Below are 25,068 nucleotides of genomic sequence, written 5' to 3' on the forward strand. Positions count from 1 at the left end.
AAATAGTTAGCCAGATAAATATTCACTTCTTAAATTATGTCAATTGTTGTTATGTAAAAAGGAAATAAACCCAATGGACAAATCACTGAACATCTCCAAGTTTCATGTTGCTGTGTGTAAAATGACCATAAGCTAAACTGACACATTTGTCAAATTTTATGGGCCTATACACTAATACTCCATGTTTTCTAGAACTCTCTTATGATATAACATAGTAAATCTCTTGTTATAAATCAAATCACACCGTGAAGGAGGGAAATATTTACTAGAAAATACACAAACTTCCATTATCATTTAAAATATAAAATAATAGAACAAAGAATATTGCCTTAGACATACATAGAACTATTTCTAAATTCCAATTGGGATACCTTACTATGTAACATGGACACATAACTTCACCTCTCCATCTCACTATAAAAATCAGTAACAAATTAACAAATATCTCTTACCTTTATTTTAAATCAAAATCAACATATGCATGATATAAGTCATAATTAAAGTAACTATTAATAAGTAGTGATTTAAATCATGAAACTTTTACAGCCTTAGATTTTATAGTATTACACAGAAGTAATTATCATAACATTAATTAAAACGTAACTACTGACTTTAAAAAGAATTATTCAGCCGCTCTGTATGGATGAGGAAGGTTAGGCATTGAATGAGAATAGCCCCACAGGTACATATATTTGAATGCTTAGTCCATAGTTAGTGGAACTATTGGGGAAGGATCAGGAGGTATGGCCTTGTTGGATGAGGTGTAGGTGTGTCACTTGGGGATGGGCTCTGTGGTTTCAAAAGTCCATGCAATTGCTAGTTAGCTCTCTGACTCATGCTTGTGGGTCAGGATATAAGTTCTCAGCTACTATTCCAGTGCCATGCCTGCCTATAGCCATGCTCCCTGCCATGATGGTCATGGCCTCACTCTCTGAAATTATAAGCCCCAATAAACTCAGAACTATGAGGATTTAGCTCAGTGGTAGAGCGCTCGCCTAGCAAGCACAAGGCCCTGGGTTCGATCTTCAGCTCAAAAAAAAAAAAAAAATGTAGTACCTATTCCCTTAACCAAGAGAATGGTTACAAAATATGACTTCAAACTCATACTATCTTTCCTATGAACTTTCAAAACAAAAGAATCCATGAGTTTATATCTTAATATACTAAAGCTCAAATACACCTATTTTTTACTTTTTATTTGAAAGTATTACATGAAAATTTACATAATACTCAGCTAGGAGTTGCTGCATGCATTTAATCCCAGCACTTAAGCAGCAGAGGCAGGTGGATCTCTGAGTTTGAGGCCAGCCTTGTCTACAGAGCAACAACAAAAAATTATATAATACTCAACCAACTGTAACGTTGACACTTCTCCATCAGGCTGTAAGCAAAAACATAAGGACTCAGTGTAGGAAAGCATCTTTTGTTTTTTTTGTTTTGTTTTGTTTTACGAGACAGGGTTTCTCTGTAGCTTTGGAGCCTGTCCTGGACTAGCTCTGTAGACCGGGCTGGCCTCGAACTCACAGAGATCCACCTGCCTCTGCCTCCAGAGTGCTGGGATTACAGGCATGTGCCACCACTGCCCGGCAAAAGCATTTTTTTTTTTTTTTTTTTTTTTGGTCTCTATGTAGAAAAACCCTGTATATACCCAGTCTGTCCTGGAATATAGACAACACTGGCCTTGAACTCACAGAGATGTACCAGCCTCTGCCTCCTGAGTTCTGGAATTAAAGGCATGCATCACTACAACCAGGTTTAGGAAAGCCTCTTTAAACTGAATGATTTTCAAGCCATACTAATACATTACTTCATCAAGTGTAAGCAGAAATATAATTTACAGGGGACTTTTGGCCTCATCTAAATTGACAATATTGAAATAAATCAAATTCTTTTCTAGAACAGTTCTACAGAATTTCTATGATAAAATATATGATATTCAAAGTTGATGCTATCCAATATAACAACAGCCACTGGCCAAATCTGACTATTGAGTATTTTTATTGAATTTCACAATTTAAATTTTAATAGCTACACATTAGCTGACAGTTACTGTACTAGATATCAAATGATCATGACTAGGTATAATAAATGATTACACAATAGTCATTTTCTACATAATACATTTTTATTATTTTTAGAGTATACTCCTACCAATAAAAAATTAAAAGTTAACTGCAAAAGAGCCTAAGCCAGGTCAGAAGATAATCGGCACAGGAGATTATAGCTCTACATTTATTTCCCTTTAAGACAAGATTAAGATGTGGAGGTGGAAAAAGCGATATTAATGATGATCTTGACTCCATGTAGCCCTAGGCTATGTTAGTGTCCTAGTTAACAAAAAAAAAAAATTACTGAAGTAAAAAAAAAAAAAGTAAATTATATTTGAAACAGAACTTCATAGAATATATGTGTGTTTCTGTACAAAATACACACACACACACACACACACACACACACACACACACAGTGGTTTTCTTGTTTTGTTTTTTGAGAAAGGGTCTCACACTACATCCCTGGTTGGCCTGGAATTTCTTATGTGGACCAAGCTGGCCTCAAACTTACCAAGATCTGCCTGCCTCTGCCTCCACAGTGCTGGGACTAAACAGCACACCACATCTGACCAGTATTTGTTTTTTTAAGCCAAGTGCTATTACAGAGCACAAAAGTTTTAAATATTCAAGTTTATAAAGTATCAAGTTCCAATATGCCAAGTTAATTATTTAAGAAAGAGAAATATTTCACAAATGTAATGATATTTAAATTCAGTGTCCATAAAATCTTCAGCAGAGCAGAGTAATGTCTTAAGTCTTCACATTCAGCCATTACCCACTCAATGGCTCACCAGGGCTCCTAATTTAACCAAGTAAGTACTTCTGACAAAATCTGTAACAAAAATCTAAAGTCACCAAAGGAAATGAAGTGCTTTTCATGGATAGAAATGTCAGATGTATTCACAGAGAAACAGTTACAGAAGTCTAATGATGCATCAGGCTACACTACCCAGCTATACATCAAGTGCTAGGTTCTAGCTGGACAAAATAATGGGGATTTTTAGAAGGTCCAAGACTAGATGAAAAAAAAAAAATCAAAGCTGAGTTTCAGGAGTTTCTACTGTTTGTTTTGTTGTTGTTGTTTTAGGTGCTGGCAATAGAGCTGGCTTTTAGCAAGTCACATATTGAGCAACAGGAACAACAAAACAAAACAAAGATGGAATTATAGACAGTAACTGTCCTTCCTTAAAAAGACAACTTTAGTGGAAAGGCATAATAAATGGATGGCTATCAGGTTTTAAGGTTAAGGCATAGGAATGGCACCATTAAGAAAAATATTGCATTTGCCATGATAAAATTAATGTAAACAACAAAAATAAAGTAGAGCATCCTTTTCCTTATTATTCTGTATTTAATTCTGAAATGCTAGTATCGCTGAGTGTTAAGATATTATGAAAAAGAAAAGCAATGGCTTACAACTTGGGAGAGGGCATGTTGAGAAAGATTTGAAGAGATAAAGGGGGAAATGGAAGGTGGATAAGATATTTTGTTGCACACTTATATAAAATTATCGAGAATAAAGATTGTGCTTTAAATGGTTTAGGAAAGCTTGTTAGATGCCAAATGAAAACGAATTTACTCTTGGGCTTTAAAATATCTTTTTATTTAAGTCACTGACAGACCTTTAGTCCCTGAATTCGTTTGAATTGTCTCCCAAAGGCTCATGTGCTGGAACTAGGCCTAGTGGATAGTGCTGAGGCAGCCTAGAAGAGATAAACAAGGTCATGAAGAGTAGATCTGTGTCCTATGACTAATGAGAGCTGGCTGGTATAAAACTAGTCCACCCCAAATATTTGGTCCTCCTGCAGGCTACCAAGTTCCCTTTCTGCTTCTCCATCATCACAATTCAGCTGTGATGCAGCCTGGGGGAATCACTTGTTAGGACACTGGCATTGTGCTGTATGAACCCAACAGCTACCAGAATCATGAGCCAAATAAGTTGCTTTGCAAGTCTGTACAGTGTGCAACATGTCTGGCTTCTTTTAATGTACATGTAATTTAATTTATAAATACAGAAAACATCTAACTTCATTTGTAATAGCTTCTTCAAATAATCTTTAAGTTTTATATAAACTGTAAACAAGGATAGGTAATTTTAATGTTACTTTTAACTATGTCAAAGAACTTTAATACTATCATGATTACGTGGCAAATTATAAATGCCAATTCATAGTCATTTTCAGTTCTCCTGAGATATTTTTCCAGTCATTTTTTTAATAAATTTGAAAATTTTTTAAAGTTTAGGTTATTTTTAAAAGCTCTAAAAAGTAACAATACTAGAACATACCCTTGAAAAATCTTGGATTTTACAGGCAGACTAAAAACAAAAAACAAAAACCTTACAAGGTGATAATAATAGAATTATATAGAAACTTTATTGAGAGAGAGAGAGGAGCCAGAAGATAGAGGTTCAAGTTAAAGGTAACTTTCACTGAATAAATATAAACCTGCAAATTGGGTCTAATTAGCTCTTCAACCCTAATGAAGAGGCATTTTAAGAGTTCAGCCAGGAGTAGTAGCTCACTCCTGTAACCCAAACACTTAGAAGACTGAGGCAAAAGGACTAATACAAATTCAAGACCTGCCTGGGCTACACAGTGAATTCCAGGACTGCATAAGCTACACAGAAACAAAGACCTATCAAAACAAAAACAAAAACTACAATGATCCCGTGCAAAATTTGCACATGAAAGTACTTAGTAATTAAAGAACATTCTACAAATATGTCATTATAAACACTGAATATTTCTATTAATACTTTTCTGCATGATTCTCTTAGATACCTTATAGCCTATACATTTTCCTATCTATAACCACTGTAGTATAATCAACATAATAAAACAACTACCTACCACTTCACCAGCCTCAATTAGTTCATCTTTTAGCGAACTGATAAAGCAAGGTGCTACCTCATATATGATACTTAGTCCTCCACTGGTTATAAGACAACTTTTTTTAGTTTATTTTAGAGATTTATTTTATATGTATGAGTATTTTGCTTGCATGAATGTATGTACACCACCTGTGTATCTGGTGACCATGAAGACCATAAGACTGTGCTGGATACCCTGGAACTGGAGCTACATATGGTTGTGAGACATCATGTGGTTGCTAACAAGTGCTCTTAACTGTTGACCTATCTCTCCAGCCCCAGTTTTTAAAAGGGCAAACCAACACTATAGTGGTTTAAAGGAAAATGGCTCCCAAAGAGAGTGGCACCATTAAGAGGTGTGACCTTGCTGGTAGGTGTGGTCTTTTAGGAGGAAGTGTGTCACTGTGGAGGCAGGCTTTGAGGTCTCCTATGCTCAAGATACTGCTCAGTGTCTTAAATTACTTCCTGTTGATTGCCTATCAAAGTGTAGGACTCTCAGCTCTAGCATTATGTCTGCCTACATGCCACCATGTCACACCATGATGGACTAAACCTCAGAAAATGTAAACCACCTCAATTAAATGTTTTTTTTCTTTATCAGAGTTGCCATGGTCATGCTGTCTCTTTGCAGCAATAGAAACCCTAACTAAGACAAACACTAAGTATAGAATTCTGTGCACAGTTTCTATGAGGTTTTAACACAGTGAAAACTCAAACTAGAACAAAAATTTTTGGAAAATGAACACTCTCTTGATGTTGAAGTACAGAGATAGGGTGTATGTAGAAATAAAATGGAAATTCAATTATGCTAAATAAGAAGCAAACTGGGCATTTAGTATAATTTGCACACCAAAGCTCAAGTATATTCAATTACAGAGTTCATTTTATTTAGTAATATTTAGAATATTGATTGCCACAAACCTTTCTATCTAGTACAAAAATGTGTAGGACCTTTTGTACTTTGTAGCTATACATAATCTTAGTTCAAATTGATAACTGTCAAAAGTTTCTGCAAAAACAACAAAGGCAGGCTATGAATTTATTTAAGCACATCCACGGAGTCTGCAAGTGGTGCTATAGTTCAGTATTTGCAATACACAAATAAATTAAGCACCTTAAATTCTTTAATGAATGCTCAATCCTAGAAATTCATCATATAGTGTAAGATTTCAATTATGCAGGCACACAAACTCAGCTTGCTGTTATTTTAAATTAAGACTGTCATGGAAGTATCTCTCCCTCTATGAACAAAAGAGGAAAGAGAGGGGAATAAAATCTATGAAGCATGATCAATTATTTAGATTTTAGGCCAGCCTGTAACAGAAGGTCTCATTATATATATATATATATATATATATATATATATATATATATAGCCTGGGCTGACCCTTAGATCTCAATGCCCTTGCCACACCTCCCAAGTGTTAGAATTACAGAATGTGCCACCATATCCAGCAAAATGAAACAGTCTTAAAAATTACACCAGAGGAGGGAAAAACTGCATTTCCATAATAGTCAAAATATAAGAGTGAAGTGAAGAGGCTAGGATAGCAACTAATAAAAATGACCAGATTTCTAGCATAGTCAACAAGAAAAGAATTTAGAAATTTAGAGAAGTATGGCAGATTGGTCAGAAGATTAAATTTTACATTACTTACAATTGGGGCATTTATTGAGAATAAGTAAGTAATATGCTAGGAGCTAGGGACATAAAGTGACGCACAATTTAACCATTGCACTAACTGATATATTCTATGACAGGAGTTGTAAATGGGAAATAGCCTATTTTGCAAATAGTTACAAATGCTAAATGACTAATTCACTGTATTTACTTAGATGATAATATAGTGGTACATGCCTGTAATAACTTTTTGATTCTACATGGATATAACTGTTTCTTAGTAGAATTTGAGGACTGTCTAATTTGCGAAATACTATTCATGAAGACAGACAATATTAAATATTAGTATTCTCAAAATTAGACACAAAAGTACAAAAAGGAAATGTGGTTCATACATCTTCAAATAGTTCAATATGCCCTAGCTTAAGACAGACAGAGAGAAAGTCTAGAAGGACTTATAAGGGCCAGAAAATGGAAGGTCTATTTCATTCTGTAATTAAAAGAAAGTTACGAAAGAGTTTAAACACATGCTTTTTTTCTACCCTACACTCCCTTTTCCGAAAATAATTGCCCTTCTAATACAATCCCATTCCCCTAAGTTACACAGCTGAGTGGATCAAGGTGAATAAGGCTAATCAGATTTTCTCAGTCAAGCATTCAAAACTGTGGCACAGAGTACACTGTTTAGTTAGCCAGGGACTTGTGGGTATTTGATCTATAAGGTTAAAGAGATAAGGGAACATAAAATCAAAGAAAGAAAAGAAAAGGGAGGCAGGGAAGAAGGCATTCAGTTTTCTGTTTAGTACTATGGGAACTTGGTTCTCCATCGTATCCTTGGATTAAGTGAAACTTCCTGTAGTGCACACACATCAGTTAGCCATAAGCTCGTACATGTGCGTGGGCATGTATATGTAAAAACAGGTTTGTGGAGAGTCTTCAAAGCTTAAGAATGAAAGTTCCAGGAAGCTGAAGTAATATCAATTGTCCCTAAGGATTAGAAACAGAAGACCACTGATGTCTTTTAGAGAATTTCAATGGAATAACTGATACTGAAGTCATATTTAGATACGTTAAAGAAGAGGAAAGTAAAGGTAGCTAAGGAATTTCTTTAACTGACGTATTATAAAAGAAGTCTGAAGGATCATGGTATTATAAAAATCTAATAACATGAGACATGAACTTATTTTCAGGCAATAATCCAGAGGAGAATAAAAACCTCAGACTGCAAAGAATAAAACATAGCTACTAGAGAAAATGGAGAAGACCAGCAAAGTATAGACAAGTAAGGGAATATAATGTCTCCTTAAATGTGGTAGGGACAAGGGCAGGGATGGGAACGTGGACATGAAGGCTGGAGGAGGGGAAGGGGCACAAAGAGAGAAGGACTAAAATTCTGAGGTTTAAAGAGAAAGAAAGTTAAGGTTTACATGGTGGCATATAATGCCTATCACTCAGTAGAGGCAATGACAAGGTAAGTGATTTTTTGATTACAAAGGAGCAGGAATGGGTTGGACTTAGAGAAAATGTAAAGCTTTAGCTATAAATGGTGAATATTGTGGGAGTCAATAGAGAAGTTAAAGAATGATCTTTACTCACATAGATTTTAGGAAATAAAGTGACAAAATACAACTAATATTACAAGGAAGAAGTCAGCTACAAAGTAAGGAAGGATAACTTCAGGCATAATTCTTACATACCTAGTAGGATACAGCCTCAATTCTAACTGGAAAAACTGGATCAAATAAAGCTAATTCAGACATCATTCTAACAGATGAAAAAGTACTTGATCTCAAATTTATAATCTAAGGTTGTTTGATACACATTATAAATGTTTTAAACATTAAACATGGTAGCGCAGACATTTACTCAATATTCAAAAATCAACTATTAAAATAGGACACTATACCTACTAGAGTAGCTAGAATTGAGAAGGACACTATTCCATGCTGCAAAGGATGTGAAGAAACAGAAACTCTTATTCCTTGTAGGTGAGCATACACAGTACAATCAATTGAGGATGATTTGGTAGTGACAAAACTAGACAGACTCTTATTACACAATCCAACGGTTACATTAAAAACGTGTACCCCACAAAAATTTGTACAGGACATTCTTCATAGTTTATTATTTTATAACTTGGAAGCAGCCAAAATGTTCTTTAGTAAGTAAATGAACATAGCACAGTACATCCAAATAACAGAATATTATTCAAGAAAGAGGTAAGACAATATTGGGCTGGGGATGTAGTTCCACTGGTAGGTTACATGCCTAGTACCCTGAGTTTGACCTCCCCAGAACCATATAATCTGGGTGTAGTGGCACAGACCTATAATCCTTGGAGGCAAAAATGATCAGAAGTTCAAGGTCATCTAAGGCTACACAGCAAGTCTGAAGCCAATCTGTGATATATGAAATACTCCCTCAGAAAAAAAAAATTTATGAAATCATGAAAGGATACAGAGGAAACTAAGTGCACATTACTATGTAAAAGAAGTGAAAGTGAAAACACTACATAATAATGTATGACTTCAACTACATGCCATTCTGGAAGAGAAAAAGCCACAAATACAGTGAAAACATCAGTTTTTCTCAGATCAGAGCAGAGGGAGAAATGAAGAGATGAGACACAGAGAGGATTCTTAGTCCACTACTCTGAACGGTAGTGTAATGGTTGTGCTGGCTAACTTTATGTTAACTCAACAAAAGCTACAGTCATCTGAGAGGGAGGAAGCTCAACTGAGAAAATGCCTCTGTAAGACAGACTGTAGGCAAGCCTATAGGACATTTTCTTAATTAGTGATTGATGTGGGAGGGCCCAGCCCACTGTTGGTGATGCCACTCCTGAGCAGATGGTCTTGGATGCTATACCATGAAAAAAGCAAACCATGAAATGCCAGCCAGGAAGCAGTACTTCACAGCCTCTGTTTGAGCTCCTGCCTCCAGGTTCCTACCCTGTTTGAGTTCCTACCCAACTTCTTTTGATGTGAACTTCCTTTTAATATGAACTGTGATATGGAAGTATAAGCAAAATAAACCTGTCTTCCTGAAGTTGCTTTTTTTGGTCATGGTGTTTCATCACAGCAATAGAAACCCTAACTAAGACAATGGTGAATATGTTATACATTTGAGTAAATGCACAATACTAAAAGTGAACCTAACATAGACTATGGACTTTGGATGAAAACAGTATATTAATGCACATTCATCAATTTCAATACATATCATTTTGATGAGCATGGTAATATGGGAAGCTATACTTATGTGTGATTATGGTAGTTAGGAAATCAGTGCCTTTTCTGGTTCTGCTGTGAACATAAAGCTGTTCTTTTAAAAAGCCTATTGAAGCCAGGCAGTGGTGGAGCACGCCTGAATTCCCAGCACTCGGGAGGCAGAGGCAGGTGGATCTCTGTGAGTTCGAGGCCAGCCTGGTCTACCAAGTGAGTTCCAGGAAAGGCGCAAAGCTACACAGAGAAACCCTGTCTCGAAAAACCAAAAAAATAAAAATAAAAATAAAATAAAATAAAAAATAAAAAGCCTATTGAATGACTTAAACATAAAAATTAAAATAAAACATCACATATTTTAGTAGAAGTCAAAGGTCATAGCACAAATCTGTGTGACCTCAGCATTTGGTGGTTGAAGTAGAAATACTGTAAATTTAAGACTAGTCTAGTCTAGGCTACCTAGGGAGATTGTCTCAAAAATAACAACACCTTACTAGATAACATAGGTAAGTGTCTTTTAAACTGAGGAATTGGATTTAAGAAGCAATTTCTTAAAAGAGTGTAAGGCAATTATAACACAAGAAAAAATGGACAAATATGTTAAAAATTAAGAATTTTTCATCATCAAAGGATATCACAGCAATTAGAAAAACTGCACTTAGGATTCCAGGTTTGCAAATATTAGTAAATTGTGATAGAGTAACTTTTTTTGTTTTATACTCAATATTAAACCTGACCAACTCCAGAAATAAATTGACAAGCTGCATGAATACATGAATAACTGACTGAAAAATCATACACATACTGTCTACTAAACATAAGAATTAAATGTTAATGGTGACAAACAACAGTATTACATAATTAAAAAGATATGGGATGGTAAAACAAGCAGTTTTATCACCTATTCACATAAATAATTTTCATTATTTCTACACTTACTCTAAGTTAACTAACATTTAAGTGCCTAGCATGTGTGGGATGTACAATACTTTATACAACTGCCTGGGGCTTTTCATCTTGAAAGTTTACAAATCCATAGACAAATCATGCTTTCATTATTTTTATGCCCAATCTGCAACAAATAACTGCAAGCTTGTAGATCATGAGTCTCAATATTTCCCAAAATGGTAAAACATTTCAAACTGTTCCTCCTAAACAACCCTCTGAACTGAAAGTAACAATTTAGAAACTCTAAGATACAATATACAGACTTAGAATAAAAAATATATAGAATTCTTACAAATGAAAACAAACAGATGAAAAATGGGCAAGAGAGAGGAAAAGGGATTCAACTGAAGAAAAAACATAAAAGGTCAAAAAACAAAAAGAAATTTTCCAGGACGACAGGAGAGATGGCTCAGTAGTTGCTGCTCTTCCAAAGGACACAAGTTTGGTTCCCAGCATCCAAGTCAGGAAGCTCACAACCATCTGTAACTTCAGCTCCAGGGAATCCAAAATCCTTCTTTCTGGGCTCTGTGGGCACCTGCACTCAAATGCAAATACCCCTATCAAATACACACAACTATACATAATTCAAAATAATAAAGATAATTCTTTTAAATGAGAAATATTCTATATCACAATAATCAGGAAATATCATGAAGATCAAGAGACAATGTATTACGGCCTTTTGATTTGTAATAAAAGTTAAAACGACAATATATAGTGTTCAAAAGACAGATAACAAAAGAACCTTTATTCTCTTATATATTTGTTGGCATGATTATAAATACATATAACCCCACTGGAAGTTCAGTATCACCTCTTAATGAAAAAGCTAAAAGCATTAACCTACTCTATAAAGCAGCAAGTGAGCCTCCACATATATTTTCAGCTCTTTTATACACAAACACAAGAAACATACACAGACTGTCTACAGTATCTTTACTCACAATTACGAAAAGCAAGAAAATAAATTACCAACAAGAGTTAACTATTCAAATATCAAACAATGGGAGATATCCACTCAATGAAATTACACTCAATGCTGTTACACTATAGCAACATGCAATAATATGGATAAGTTGATCTAAAGCAGGTGGAAAACCAAGTTTAAAAGATTATACACAAGTCAATTATATAAAAACTAAGGCAAAATACATATTTTTTTAGGATTGTACATTCTATAAAATTACAAGTGAGGAAGAGAATAACCACATTATTGATAGTGATGATATTTGGGTTGATAAGGAGGCAAAGTTGGAGGTAAAGAGACAGAAGAAAACAATGTGTAGATATTTGGAAGAGGGAAAGTGGTGGTCTGTGAGTACTTACTATGACAAATAATGATTCAGTACAGTATGCCTGAGATTTAATAAAAGAAAAGTGTACGTAATTTGTTCAATGAAAGCTCTCAGACAGCCAGAATAACCATCCCTTTATAACTACAGGGAAGGGAAAACAGACTAAGGTATAAAAATACATGCTACTTAGTACACATTAGCACACTAGGTGGCAAATCTACAACCAAAATTAATTCCAAAGTCTGTCATAACTACTTTCCAATAAATTAAAATGCCTGTGTACCCAGGCTTTAAACCATTAACTAATTAGGCAAAGTAGTCATTGCAAATCTTTTAAATGGATATACTTTACTACCAATACTATATAATTCTTCTGTACCCATTCATCTTTATAATGCAGCACTTTAGCATGCATGAATTGGGTATTATAAACAATTGATAGGTGACTGAAGGCAAAAGGGAAGATTGTGTAAATTATATACAGATACCATGCAATTTCACATCCAAGAATTCCGAGATCTAGAGGTGTCATGGAATGAATTCCCTATTGACTTCAAGGAATAATTGTATTTGTAAGCCCATCTACACACATCCTTCAATACAATGCAAATGCTATATTGTTTGGGGAATGACACACAAAAAAATGTTTGTGCATGGGTAATAGAGACACAATTGGTTTTTTAATGATTTATTTATTTTTACTTTATGTGCACTGGTGTTTTGTTCACATGTCTGCCTGAGGGTGTCGAATCTCCTGGAGCTGAAGTTACAGACAGCTGTGAGCTCCCATGTGGGTGCTAGAATTGAACTTGGGTCCTTTAGAAGAGCAGCCAGTGCTCCTAACCACTGAGCCATCTCTCACTCTACCCCTTCCCGACCCGACCTTTTTTTGAGATGGAGTCTCTCTATGTAGCTGTTTTCCTGGAACTTTATGAAGATCAGGTTGACCTCAAACAGAGATCCAAGCACTTCCAGTGCAAAGACTTTTGGTTGAATCCATGGATGAAGAACCCAAGGATACAAGGGTTAATTGTAATTGCATAGGCCAATAATTATAGTGAACTTCTCATTAAAATGATCAGGACAGTCCTCACTGTAGGTAACAAATGGAGCCTTCTAATCAATATGCCGAGCACCTTCTAAGTGCCAACACAGAACTAGGTTATGCACAAACTTAAAATTTAACCTATGAATAGCCACTTGAGAAATCAATCTTAGGGAGATTTTTTTCAACAAGCTTTGGATGCCTCTCATCAGAAACAATCATTGTTAATAGAAGAAAGCCTGGAGAAGGTTGTTTATATTGTTACTCTTTATGGAATACCCTATTTGAAATTAATAAAGCACAGCTAAATTATACACTAACAAATGAAATATGAACACCATTTTTCCTGATTCTAGCAGGATCTTAAAGTTTACAACAAAGCTAGCTCTGATTAACAACATTTGGACCAATTTTTAGAAATTTTTATGCAACACTGGAATACAAAACATTTATGAATCCACAGAACTGAGACAATTTAATGATGTAATTGAAAACACACAGATCAGAGTTCAAATTCAGAGTTAAGAGCATAACCATGGGAAACGTATTTAACATTCTTGTTTGTTGGTTGGTTGGTTTCTGGTTGTTGTTTCTGAGGCAAGGTCTCACTATTTAGTCCTGGCTAGCCCAGAACTTGCTACATAGACTGGCCTCGAACCCACAGCAATCCTCCTGCCTTCTGCCTCCTGAGTGCTGGAATTAATGACATGTGCTGCCATGCCAGACAACTTAACGCTCTTGAGGTTAGTTTCCTAATTTACAAAATGGAAGTAACATATCTTACCCTACTAGAATTTTCTGAATATCAAATTAAAGTACACAAGATACCTAATGACAATGGCTGCTATGTATCAAATAATGAATGCTATCTGTACTTTCATAAAACTCTTTACTAGTACAAATGCTATTTCTGCTACTCTAGAAAGTAAAAATCATTTTGTCCTATTTAGATCCTACAATACAGTTTTGGTAGATATTCAGTTGACATTAACATCTGTAATTTAAGGTTAACTACCATAACTTTTCATTTGAGCAAATTTCCTTTACCCAGGCAAACATTTCACAAGGAACTTTGATTGATGAAGGAGGTGAATCACCAATAATCAATAAGATTATTTTAAATATTTGGTTCTACTCAATATTTGGTTCTTGATTCTCTAAAATATAAAATACTGCAATAGCCATTTGGAGATTCTTTATACTTTTCATTAATCCCAGTTTCTTTAGAAATAAAACACAGGGGTTTTGGCCTCAAAAAAATAAGTTTCCTGCTATGCTTCAAATGAAAGAAATTAATAATATTCATTATGATATAAAAGCTAGAAACTGCCAACGGAGTTCAAATGTTTAACAGCCTATTTTTGTTGTTTCTATAACAAAAATTCTTCCTTACACCTTCAAGTCTCTGGTCATCAAAGTTAGTGTGCACTCTATTAATGCATCCTTGTTTAATAAGCCTCCATGTAACTAACAAGAGTTAAAAATGTTACTCACAGAAACACTATAGCAAGTGTGTGAAGACAAAGTATTGGTCTCAAATTTGCAGTTTTGCCTATCTAGAAGCAAAAATTATTAATAAGCCAATCCCAACTCCAACAAACTATTTCAAATTCTGCAGTATGCTTAAAAAAGAAACTGGATATGTGTTCACAAATAAATATCTTGTTGAAGTTATAATCAATGTCTAACGTGAAACAGTATTCCTAAGACAAGATATGGTGAAGTAACAGTGTTTGGCCATTAAACACATTTTAAAGTTGGTTACATTACTTACTATTTACATATTTTAAAAAGTGTTTGGCAGATAAACATTAAGAAATTCATTATTAAACTAGTTTGCAGTCTAAATAAATTCAAATAATTTAGAAGCTTTTAAAAAATGACACTCTAAGTACACTTTTGGCAAATATTGGGTCAATTACATTTGTTTCATAACCAAATGAAATAAGTATTTGAATAAATGAAGTAAATTTTATGACCATGTACCTTAAGTGATTATATGCATGTAAATATTTTAATAAACATGATAAACTTTAAATGCAATAACTTTTATTAGAACTGAGTACAATAAATCAAGAAAAATGTCCTAGATATATATTGACAACGTAAAGGTTATTAATAAAGTAACACTTAATAAGAAATATTATTTTTTCAGAGGGAGTTATACTTTATTATTGTAAAACATCTGCTATTCCTTATTTTGTTTCCATTATTTAAATTGTCATATTTAAAGCTTTTTTCATTCCTTTAACTTGTTCCCTTGTTACTGCCAAAATGGACCTTACCAACAAAGAGGTCCTAAATATAATTTAATAAACACAAAGATGCTTTCTGTTACAGTGCCAAAATAAGTGCCATTTATGCCAACCTCCAGAAAATACAAGGGTGCCATAAACTTTATAGTTCTAACAGCATTGATAGAAAAATATTGTTACTTTAGTGGCATTTTCTGCTTCAAAATTAGGCAATGTACGCTATTTCCAAAAACTTCAGAACATTTTACTGTTAGAAGCATGAAAATTAAAAACAAAATCTATTCATTTAGCAAATGCGTGCTGTGAAGAGCTGCTTACTAAATGCTAATTGTAATTAAAACGTTATATAATGACATTTTCAAGTGACAGGAAATTCCACTTTGCATTTCCAAAGGACTCCACATGTGCAGCCATGTATAATTGTACCCTGCTCAGGCCTCTAACTTTAAGATATACCAATAACGATGCATTTAAGCTTACATCTGATTGCCTAACATACCAGGCTTACACCGGGACCTAAGAAAAATGCATTTCAACAAGAAATTTACAGGTAGGAGCAATGAGTAATTTTGTCATCATAAAGAATCAACCCTCTAGATTCGGTTGTTAAAAAAAAATGAACTGTCCAACTTTTCCAGAAGAAATTCAAGTGTTTCAGTCCTCACCCCTAATCTTTTGAGGAGCCAAAATGAGTATATTAAAACAAACCAAAATCAGTTTAAACAAGAGACAAAATTTCAATCCAGATTAAACATCTTTTGAGTATTCCAAAGTAATGAAAAATAACCAACAGTGTGTAAACTGAAGTCTCCTACACCACAGAGATCTCAAAACAAAAATCGTGCTTACATCATCACATATTTAGCTGGAAATAGGAAAGAATAATATTGTTCCGACACGAACTACACTAATTACTACTTTGTTATCTGCTGCGGACATGTGCTGCCTAACGTTTTCACTTAATGAACTGTTCTCTGGTTTGTAAACAACTTCTGGAGCTCTTTCTCTTCTGTCCAAAGGGAGGGAAAATGAAAGTCTGGGGTGGGGGGTGGGGGGAGGCCATCAGCATCTGAACTTCCGGATCTGAGCTGGAGGAGCCGTCGGAGGGACCACCTATCTCTGCCTGAGTCAAAAAGGAAAAGGAAAGGAAAAGACCCGGCTCGCAGATTTCGCTAAGGGCACTCGGTCACCTGAAGAGGGAGGGCTGGCGGAGCGAGTCCTCCCGGGGCTCACGTTCCGGGGGCGCTCTTTGTGCAGTCGGAGGGGAAGGGGAGGGAACCGCCCACAGCCTGGGAGTCATTCAAAGGAGTTCGGGAGCGGGTTTGGGGACGGAGGGCGGGGCGGCGACACCGGGAGGGGACCCGAGCGAGCACACGGCCCCGCCCGCGGGGACCGGGGGGGTCCCTCCGCCCGGCGGCCTCCGAAGGCGCGCGGGAGACCGGTCCCGGGCGTGGGGAAGCGGCTCCGGACTGTCAGCTCGCGACTTTCCGCGCTTAGCGGGCCGGTGGCGCGGTGCGCAGCGTCCCCGAGCCCGCCCGCTCCCGTCCCGGGTGTCCCCCAACCCCAGCCGGCGCTCCCGCAGGGCCGCGGCCCTTACCTGCAGCTCGGTGAGGAGGATCTCCCCCCGGTCGGGGTTGGACGCCATGGCGCTCCGCTCGGGACTCCGCACCTGGAGGCGGCCGGCGGCGCGGCCGAGGGAGGCGGCGGGACGGGAGCCCGGCGGACGGGCGGGCGGGCGGGCGGGCGAGCGGGGGGTGAGGACCGGAGAGAAAGAGAGCCGCAGCTAGGGAGTCATGGAGGCGCGGCCCGGCTGCAGGCGCGGCTCAGGCGGCTCGGCTCATGGAGAGCGGCGGGGAGCGAGGGCCCTCGGCGCGGCTCCCCTGGCCGCCCGCCCGCCGCCGCCTCCCGCCGGACTCTGTTCCCTCAGCCGCTCCCTCAAGGCGACGCCGGGAGCCGCCTCAGAGCTCTCGGTGCGGGGCGCAGCGGCCGCGGCGGCAGCTCCTCCTGTCGCACCATTTGGCTGTCACCGCGTCGCAAAAGCCGCCTCGCTTGGCGGCTGCCGGCGCACGTGACGGCCGTGGCCGCCGCCCCCAGCTGGGCGGGGAAAGGGAAGATGGGGTTGGCGGGGACCCCGGGGCCAGCCGCGCGGGCCGGGCTGGGCTCTGGGCGGGCCGGGGTGACTCGGAGGCGAAAGGCCTGCGCTGGCGTCGCCGGGAGGCGGGAAGAGCCACCAGGCCACACCCACCTCCGGCCGCGATTAACGGCCCTGCGCGAACGCTAGGTCTGGTGTCCCGCCCTGCGCGGGTCGGGCCTACCTAGCCCCCAGACCCTTCCTTCTCCCGAGCCGGGTCCCGACACCGACCTGCCCCGCGCTGCCCCTCGCCTCCCTCCCTCTCCTGTCATCCCCGTGCCTTTTGCTTGCGCGACTTGGCCACCAGTAAGGTGCCCCGCGAGCCAGCCTGGCCTGGAAAAGGCACTTTGGAGGAAAGTCGGAGTGGTTAGAGCTCCAACAACTTCGCAGTGCAATCCCTCCAAACTGCCTTTTCCTCGAGCGCTACCCTGCACTGTGGTTGGGGCTGGGAAACTACTGAGCTCAAAGTTGAACCAGCTTATTTGTTGCCTTTTATTTTTTATTTTTTTTAAACTAAGTTTAATGGAAAGAGCTAGGCAGAATCAAGGTCGAGCGTGGACAAAAGCCAACTTTGCTTGAGAACTAAACCGTCTACTTAGCTATCTAGTGGGAGCTTGAACTTCTAAAAGTGACACTATCGCAAGTATCAATAGTCGCTAAACTGTAGCTTTTGTTTTGTCTAATCAGGGAATGGACAGTCTCTGCATATGCTTTATTTGGGACTCAGAAGCTTAAGTATATATTGCTGGCTAAAAGCTATGTGGAGAAAGTGGTAGTAGTTATTTAGGTAAAGATTAGGGGTTAAAAGGCAGGCTTTAGGTAGGAAGCTCCTAGTCTGATAAGTACTTTATGTTTCATGTGCCTTTGGGCTAATGCGGGGCTTGTGTTGATTTGTCTCTGAAAGTCATTTTTTAATTCAACAAACATTGAAGATGGAGAGTTAGGTGACTCCAAAAATATAGACTGACAAAGTTTTTCTGGTGTGTACTTCAGAAGTTTTACTATTTATATGTTTAATGAATTGCCTGGGTTGAAAATGGTAAAAGTAACAAGTACTTAAATATTGTTACATAATAAATTTTAGAGTGTGTTTAATGGCTAAACACTTATTTTACCATACCTTATCTTAGGAATACTGTTTCACTTTGGACATTGATTATAACTTCAATGTAATATTTATCTGTAAACATACAGATACAGTTTCTTTAATTTCTTTGTTGTTGGTGGTTTTTTTTTTTTTTTTTTTTGAGACAGGGTTTCTTTGTGTAGCCCTGGCGGTTCTGAAACTGATTTGTAGACCAAGGTGGCCTCAAAACCAGAGATCCACCTGCCTTGCCTTCCAAGAGCTGAGATTAAAGGTGTGTGCCACCACCACCGGACATCCAGTTATTCTTAAGCATACTGCAGAATTTGAAATATTTTGTTTGGGCTGGAATCGGTTTTTAATAACCTTTGCTTCTAGAAAAGCAAATCTGTAAATCTGAAACACATTACTTTGTCTTCATCCTACTGTAATGTTTCTGTGAGTAACGTTTTTAACTCTTGCTAATAACATAGAGTCTTATTAATCAAGGAAGAAACAAGGGACGAGCAACACTTAGAAAAGCCAGCCAGGATTAAGAGTCCATAACAAGTGAGTGGAGAGTCCTTTGGGGAGGCCGAGTTGTGTCCAAAAGAACTATAATGTGATCTTAAATGGTAAGCACAAGGTGTTAGGGGGAATTAATGTATGATTAGTATGATTGATTTTTTTTTTTATTTTTTGGAGCTGAAGATTGAACCCAGGACCTTGCGCTTGCTAGGCAAGCGCTCTACCACTGAGCTAAATCCCCAACCCGATTAGTATGATTTTCATTGTAAAATATACATAACATAATTCATCATTTAAAGTGTCCAATTCAGGGGCACTGGATTCCTCTTGATAGTGTGTGTGTGTGTGTGTGTGTGTGTGTGTGTGTGTGTGTGTATACCTTACCTTACTCCAGGAAAGATCTGAGATATCCAGTGTATACATAGTAAGTGGTTACCTGTTAAATTAAGAATTATTCATGTAATGCCAGGTGTGGTGGTTTGAATAAAATGGCCCCCAAAGGGAATGGCACTATTAGGAGGTGTGGCCTTGTTGGAGGAAGTGTGTCGCTGTGGGGGCGGGCTTTGAGGTCTCTTTTTCTCAAGCTTCCCTCAGTATGACTTTTAGTTGACTTTCTCTTGCCTCCTGAGTCAAAATGTAGCACTCTCAGCTCCAGCACCATGTCTGCCTGCTTGCCTCCATGATTCCATCATGATGATAATAGACTGAACCTCTGAAACTTAGTGAGCCACCCCAAAGAAATGTTTTCTTTATGAGAGTTGCCATGGTCATGGTGTCTTCACAGCAATGAAAACCAAGCAATGAAACCCAAACTAAGACACCTGAGCAAAAGCTGCATGGTGAGACCCTGTCTCAAATAAATAAATAAATATATATATATATAAATAAATAAATAAAAAACTTGTGTAAGCGATTAGAAAAATAAAAACACATACATTGGGCACTCTTTAGAAAAACAAATTTAGATATAACAAGAAAAATGAACATTCTTTAGAAAAATTTTGATCTAAAGAGAAAATGTTCACATTTTAGCAGCATGGAATTTTAGATCTAGGAGACACTTAAACATGTAGCCCAAATCTTACAATAAATTGAAAATATAAACCCTAGTTTGCCTAATTAAGAGAAAAATAGTGTTATTACTAAGTGGCACAGGAAAAGAGCTAAGTGTTGAACCTGTGTCCCACTTGCCACCTGGGCTGGTTTTAATCTATACTGCACTTTAAAATGGAATCCTCATAGAAACTCGGAGCATTATGCACCCTCAGAATGTTAGCACAGGAGCAGACTTCATCTTTCATAGTTCCAGTGTTAAAATAAGTATAAGAGTTTTAACCATACAGATCACTTGTAAGTCTAAACAACAAATGCACAAGGTTTTTAAAGTTGTGGGAATGATTTCTGAGATAAATTGTGCTCAGGAAAGTAGTACAACCCAAGTGGAGGCAGTCATAAAAACTGCAGAGTCATAATTTTAAAAGCAAATTAACTTAAGCTAAAAGCTACCACCCAGCTTTTGGGAGGTTGGGGGTGGGGCAAAAGAAAGTGAATCATTCTTATCAGACTGATGCATGCTTGAAAAAATTTTAATGAAAATGCTTATCACTTTGATTCAGAAGTATTGTGTTCAGATGTATTTCAACCTGTGCTTACAAATGTCTTTTAGAAAATCATAAGTACAGTTCACTTCATTGTAGTCTAATTTATATTTTTAAAAAAGGAAAGAAACTTAAATTTCTATTAAAGTTGTTAAAATACCTAGTTTGTATCTATAGTTGTACATTTTTTCACATATATTTTAGAGGTCTATAAGTAGAGATGACATTTATGTAAGTCATGACTATATATATATACATATATATGTATATATATAAAGTATACACACACACACACACACACAAAGTTTCAATGGCTGGCTATATAAAACATGTTATCTCTGTCTTCCTCTTTTGTGATACCCTTTCCTTTCCATAGATAACTTTTTAGGGGAAATTGGAATAGAATTAACTTTGTGCTTTTTCAGTACTGTTGAAACAGACAGTATATGTCCAGTGTCCAGAGAGTAAATGGTAGTAACAGTAAGAATCCTAAAACTCAGGAAGACAAGATGAGAGCGCCCTGGCCAGCAGGGGAGATAGTTCAGTCAGTAGGGTGTTTGCTCTGCAGACATAAGAACCTGCATCCCCCAGATCCCAGTGAAAAAAAACCAGGTACAGTGATACACCTTGTGGGAATACTGGGGTGGAGTCGGGGAGGCCTGGGGAAAGACAGGCAGATCTCTGGGGCTCATTGGCCAGCCAAGCCTACTCTAATCAACTGAGATTCAGGTGAATGAGAAACCCTATTTCAAAACACAAGAAGGAAGGCAGCTGAGGGAAGAGTTTCTGTCCTCACACATGTGTATGCACCTGCACATTTGTGTGTAAACACAAATACACAAACAATTTTTTTAAAAACTATTTTGTCATAATCTTTCCTTTTTCAAGAACCTTCCTTTAGAAACCACTTGTTTGTATACCATATGAAGATAACCAAAGAAAAGCTTGAGCCCAAGAACACAGAAGAGTTCAGTGGACTGTAGTGACTGTGGCGGATGGGTTTGCAATCATCCGTTCAGCCTCATCCCCTACACTGAAAATTGCCCTCACTGAGAAGAAATCCCTGAAGCCATGGTGACTGAGCTTAATTTAGATCTTCCAGTAAGCTGACTAGACCCCTGATAGACTATATGCAGGTCCCTACACAATTGGGATCTGTCCATTGAAGATGCTAGATTAGGGAGAAAGTACTAGGACTGGGATAGCATTTTCTGCCTTTTGATTCTGAAGCATATCTGATCTCTGTCTTCATGGAACTTTCTATTTTCTGAACAGGTATGATGACAAGTTAAATTCAGGCTTATGTATTATTCATTTTTTGTGTTCTACAGCTTGCCCATACTAGACGAGTGCTGTTCCACTGAGATACGCCACCAGCCCACTTTTAACTGGAGAGAGTCTTGCTAAATTACCAAGCTGGCCTTGAACTTGCAGTCCTCTTGCCTCAGCCTCCTGAGTTCTAGGATTACAGTCCTGTGCCACAGTGTGTGTCTCAGTTTACCTTATACAAAGGTCAAGTGGTCCTTTTCTGGATCCCTACTTTGTGGGTAAATGTAGACACGAAGAAATAATAAAATAATGAGAGACAATAGAACCATGTTTGTTGTTATGGAAAGGCCAGTCCAGCTGCAGCAAAGAGATGAGGTAGTTGCAAGAGCTCATAGATGATGTACCTCAGTCAGCACAGGCTATATTATGCTGAGTGACAAAATATTCTGAAAGATTCTCAGTGGTCTGTGATAAGGTCTGTCTCCTGCTGCATGCCCTCATAGCTCTGTTCCTTGTCATCTTCAGTCTGAACTCAGACCAACCGAGCAGCAAGGGCCAAAGGGACAGGGCATATCATCCTCAGACATGGGAACACCACCACCAAGGAGACCAAATGCAGGTGAGTGTGATCTGGTTCGTACCACATCAAGATTTGGGCCTTTATCCTAACAGGAGTGGGGGGACTAAACTTCCCATCTGAATAAATCAGCAATAGGAGAATAAGTTCAAGAAAGAAAATTAGGTCAGTTCATTCCCCCCACCCTGAAAGTTGTACTTTATAGGGCCATGGCTGTGAAAATGGAGAAAATGCCCATTTTACTGATAGATAGGACGGAGGGCCTGGCAAGGTGGCACATACCTTTAATCACAGCACTCTAGAGGCAGAGGCAGGCGGAACTCTGAGTCCTTGTTTCAAACAAGCCACAACAACAAAGAATAGATGGGAGAATAATAAAGTGATGTGCAAGCAGAAGCAGAGATGAGAGACAGTTGACAGGAGGGGAGAAGAAGCAGGCAGCGTGGTTCTTGTGACTGCCAGCCCCTGGGAAATCCCATTGCTGTGATTTATGTTTGTTCTTGGACTCTTTGTATCTCCTTAATAACTCTTTCTTGTATAAATATGTATGCATGTGTATGTGTGTATCTGTGTGTATGTGTATGTATGTTTGTGTGTATGTGTATATATTTTTGTGTGTATGTATGTATGTTTGTGTGTATGTGTATATATTTTTGTGTGTATGTATGTATGTTTGTGTGTGTAATTGTGTTCCCATGCTGTCCTAACTGTTTTGTCAAGGTGATAACTGTAAGTGAAAGTGTGACCACAGTCTTCTATAGGACACAAGCAAGTAAGCACAGCAGCAGTTTAGCTGGTGAAGCCTTTGCTTCTAAAGACTCCTCCTCTCTCTGGTACACTTGTTCACAAAGGATCCTGGCACCAGCAGATGGGCAGATTATAAATAATAATTACATCTTAGGCCTGATGGAGTCTTACCACAGTACTTTGTTTTCACATTTTATAGGCACTTAAATTCCCTCTCTGTAGAGTCAATGTATATAATATAGCTCTTCTGTTAGGCTTTAATCACTAGAAAGGCATACATGTTTTATATAGCACAATATAATATTTCACAAGTAGTAAATAACTGTTGGTTTTTTCTACATTTCTGAATGTATAACTATCTTAGCCAGGGACTCACTAACCAGAGAATGAAATATTCTTGCCTTGGATGCTCAGTGTCATAGCCTCTAAAAGTTAAGAGCCTCTTTCTTCCAACCCAGCTTTCAGGATTCTCTGGCAGACTATTTTCAAATGCTTGCTACTTTTCTTTCCCTCATGTATTTGCACAGCATCCACACTGCTTGTATTTCTTGAGTGCCTACATTGTTGTGGGCCAGAACTCAGTCCATGCCCAGTCACCCTTAACCCACTCTCTCCAGCATTTCAGGATTTCACTAACTTTGTACAAAAGGTCACACTGTAGGCTGTGATGCCTTTCACTTCAATGCTGAGTCCATCCACCTCTCCTTTTACTCCTTTATAGTTTGATCATTCTCAGATTCTGGTATTTCAATTGTTATCGCAAATAAAATTATTTGGGAATTCCAAGTATATAAAAGGTCTCCTGAAAGAAATATCAGAAAATGCCACTTTCTCCCTTGATATATAGTCACTGAAGTCTGAAGTCCTGAAATAGTGTTTTAAACCATGATTGGGAAATGAAAGTTTTATTTTGTTTCTACAGTTTTTTTTCTTTTTATTGATAAGAGATTTTTTAAACCATATAATATATCCTGATTTGGTTTCCCCTTCCTCTACTCTTCCCAGTTCCTCCCCACCTCCCCTCCAGATCCTTCCCTTACTGTCTCTCATTAGAAAAAAAAGGGGGGAGCTTCTAAAGAATAATAAAAAATGAGATAAGACAAAAATCTAACACATTGGAATAGGACAAAAAAGGAAAGAACCCAAGAAAAGGCACACACACACACACACACACAAAAAAAAAAAAACAAACAAACAAACAAAAAAAAAAACCACCTCAGATACAGATGTACAGGCCTATTCATGCAAACACTCAGGAATCCCTTAAAAGCTCACAACTGAAAGACATAATTTATACGCAAAGAACAGATTTTAGTATAACCCTCAGTCTCAGGAACTGAATGCCCCCACTACATTTAAATCCTGGAATCCTAACATCATGTTAGGAGGTGGGGCTTTAGGACAGCGCTTAGGTCACATGAGTAGAGCCTAGATAGCTTTTCTCAACATTGTGACCAAATAGAAGAAACAAGGTTTCCCAGCTGCGGCTTCATCTGTGAAGGTGGAATCTCCAAGCATGGCGTAACATTGTCTTGGAAATGAGGTAACTACAACTACTAGCCTTCCCCCTATAGCCCCATGTCTACTCATGTCCATAAGGTTCCACTTCCCAAAACAGTGTAAACATGTCAGCCTAGGGAGGACGTGTCATACTCAAACAATGACAGAACCTTTTGTGGGTGAGATTTGTGTCCTTGTAGAAGAGGCTCAAGAGAACTCTTGTGTTCCTGCATACAATGTGAGGGGACAGTAAGAACCCGGCACTCTTCAACTTGAAAATAGCCCTCATTGAAACACAGCTGTAATGGCACAATGATCTGGAACTTCCTGCCATCAAAACTGTG

General features: G+C 38.1%; 1 protein-coding gene across 2 annotated transcripts in view; it reads right to left on the reverse strand.

Annotated features, from left to right (window-relative positions):
- Positions 1-17,032, reverse strand: part of Pkn2 (protein kinase N2) — a 110,921-nt gene extending 93,889 nt beyond the window's left edge. For both annotated transcript variants that reach the window (XM_036189992.1, XM_036189991.1), the window contains exon 1: positions 16,909-17,032. In XM_036189992.1, coding sequence (XP_036045885.1) covers positions 16,909-16,956 — 48 coding nt within the window. In that variant the 5' untranslated portion in view covers positions 16,957-17,032. The remainder of the gene's footprint in view (positions 1-16,908) is intronic.
- Between the last annotated feature and the right edge of the window lie 8,036 nt (positions 17,033-25,068).

This window comes from Onychomys torridus, chromosome 6 (genome assembly GCF_903995425.1).
Source record: "Onychomys torridus chromosome 6, mOncTor1.1, whole genome shotgun sequence".
NCBI classification, from domain to species: domain Eukaryota; kingdom Metazoa; phylum Chordata; class Mammalia; order Rodentia; family Cricetidae; genus Onychomys; species Onychomys torridus.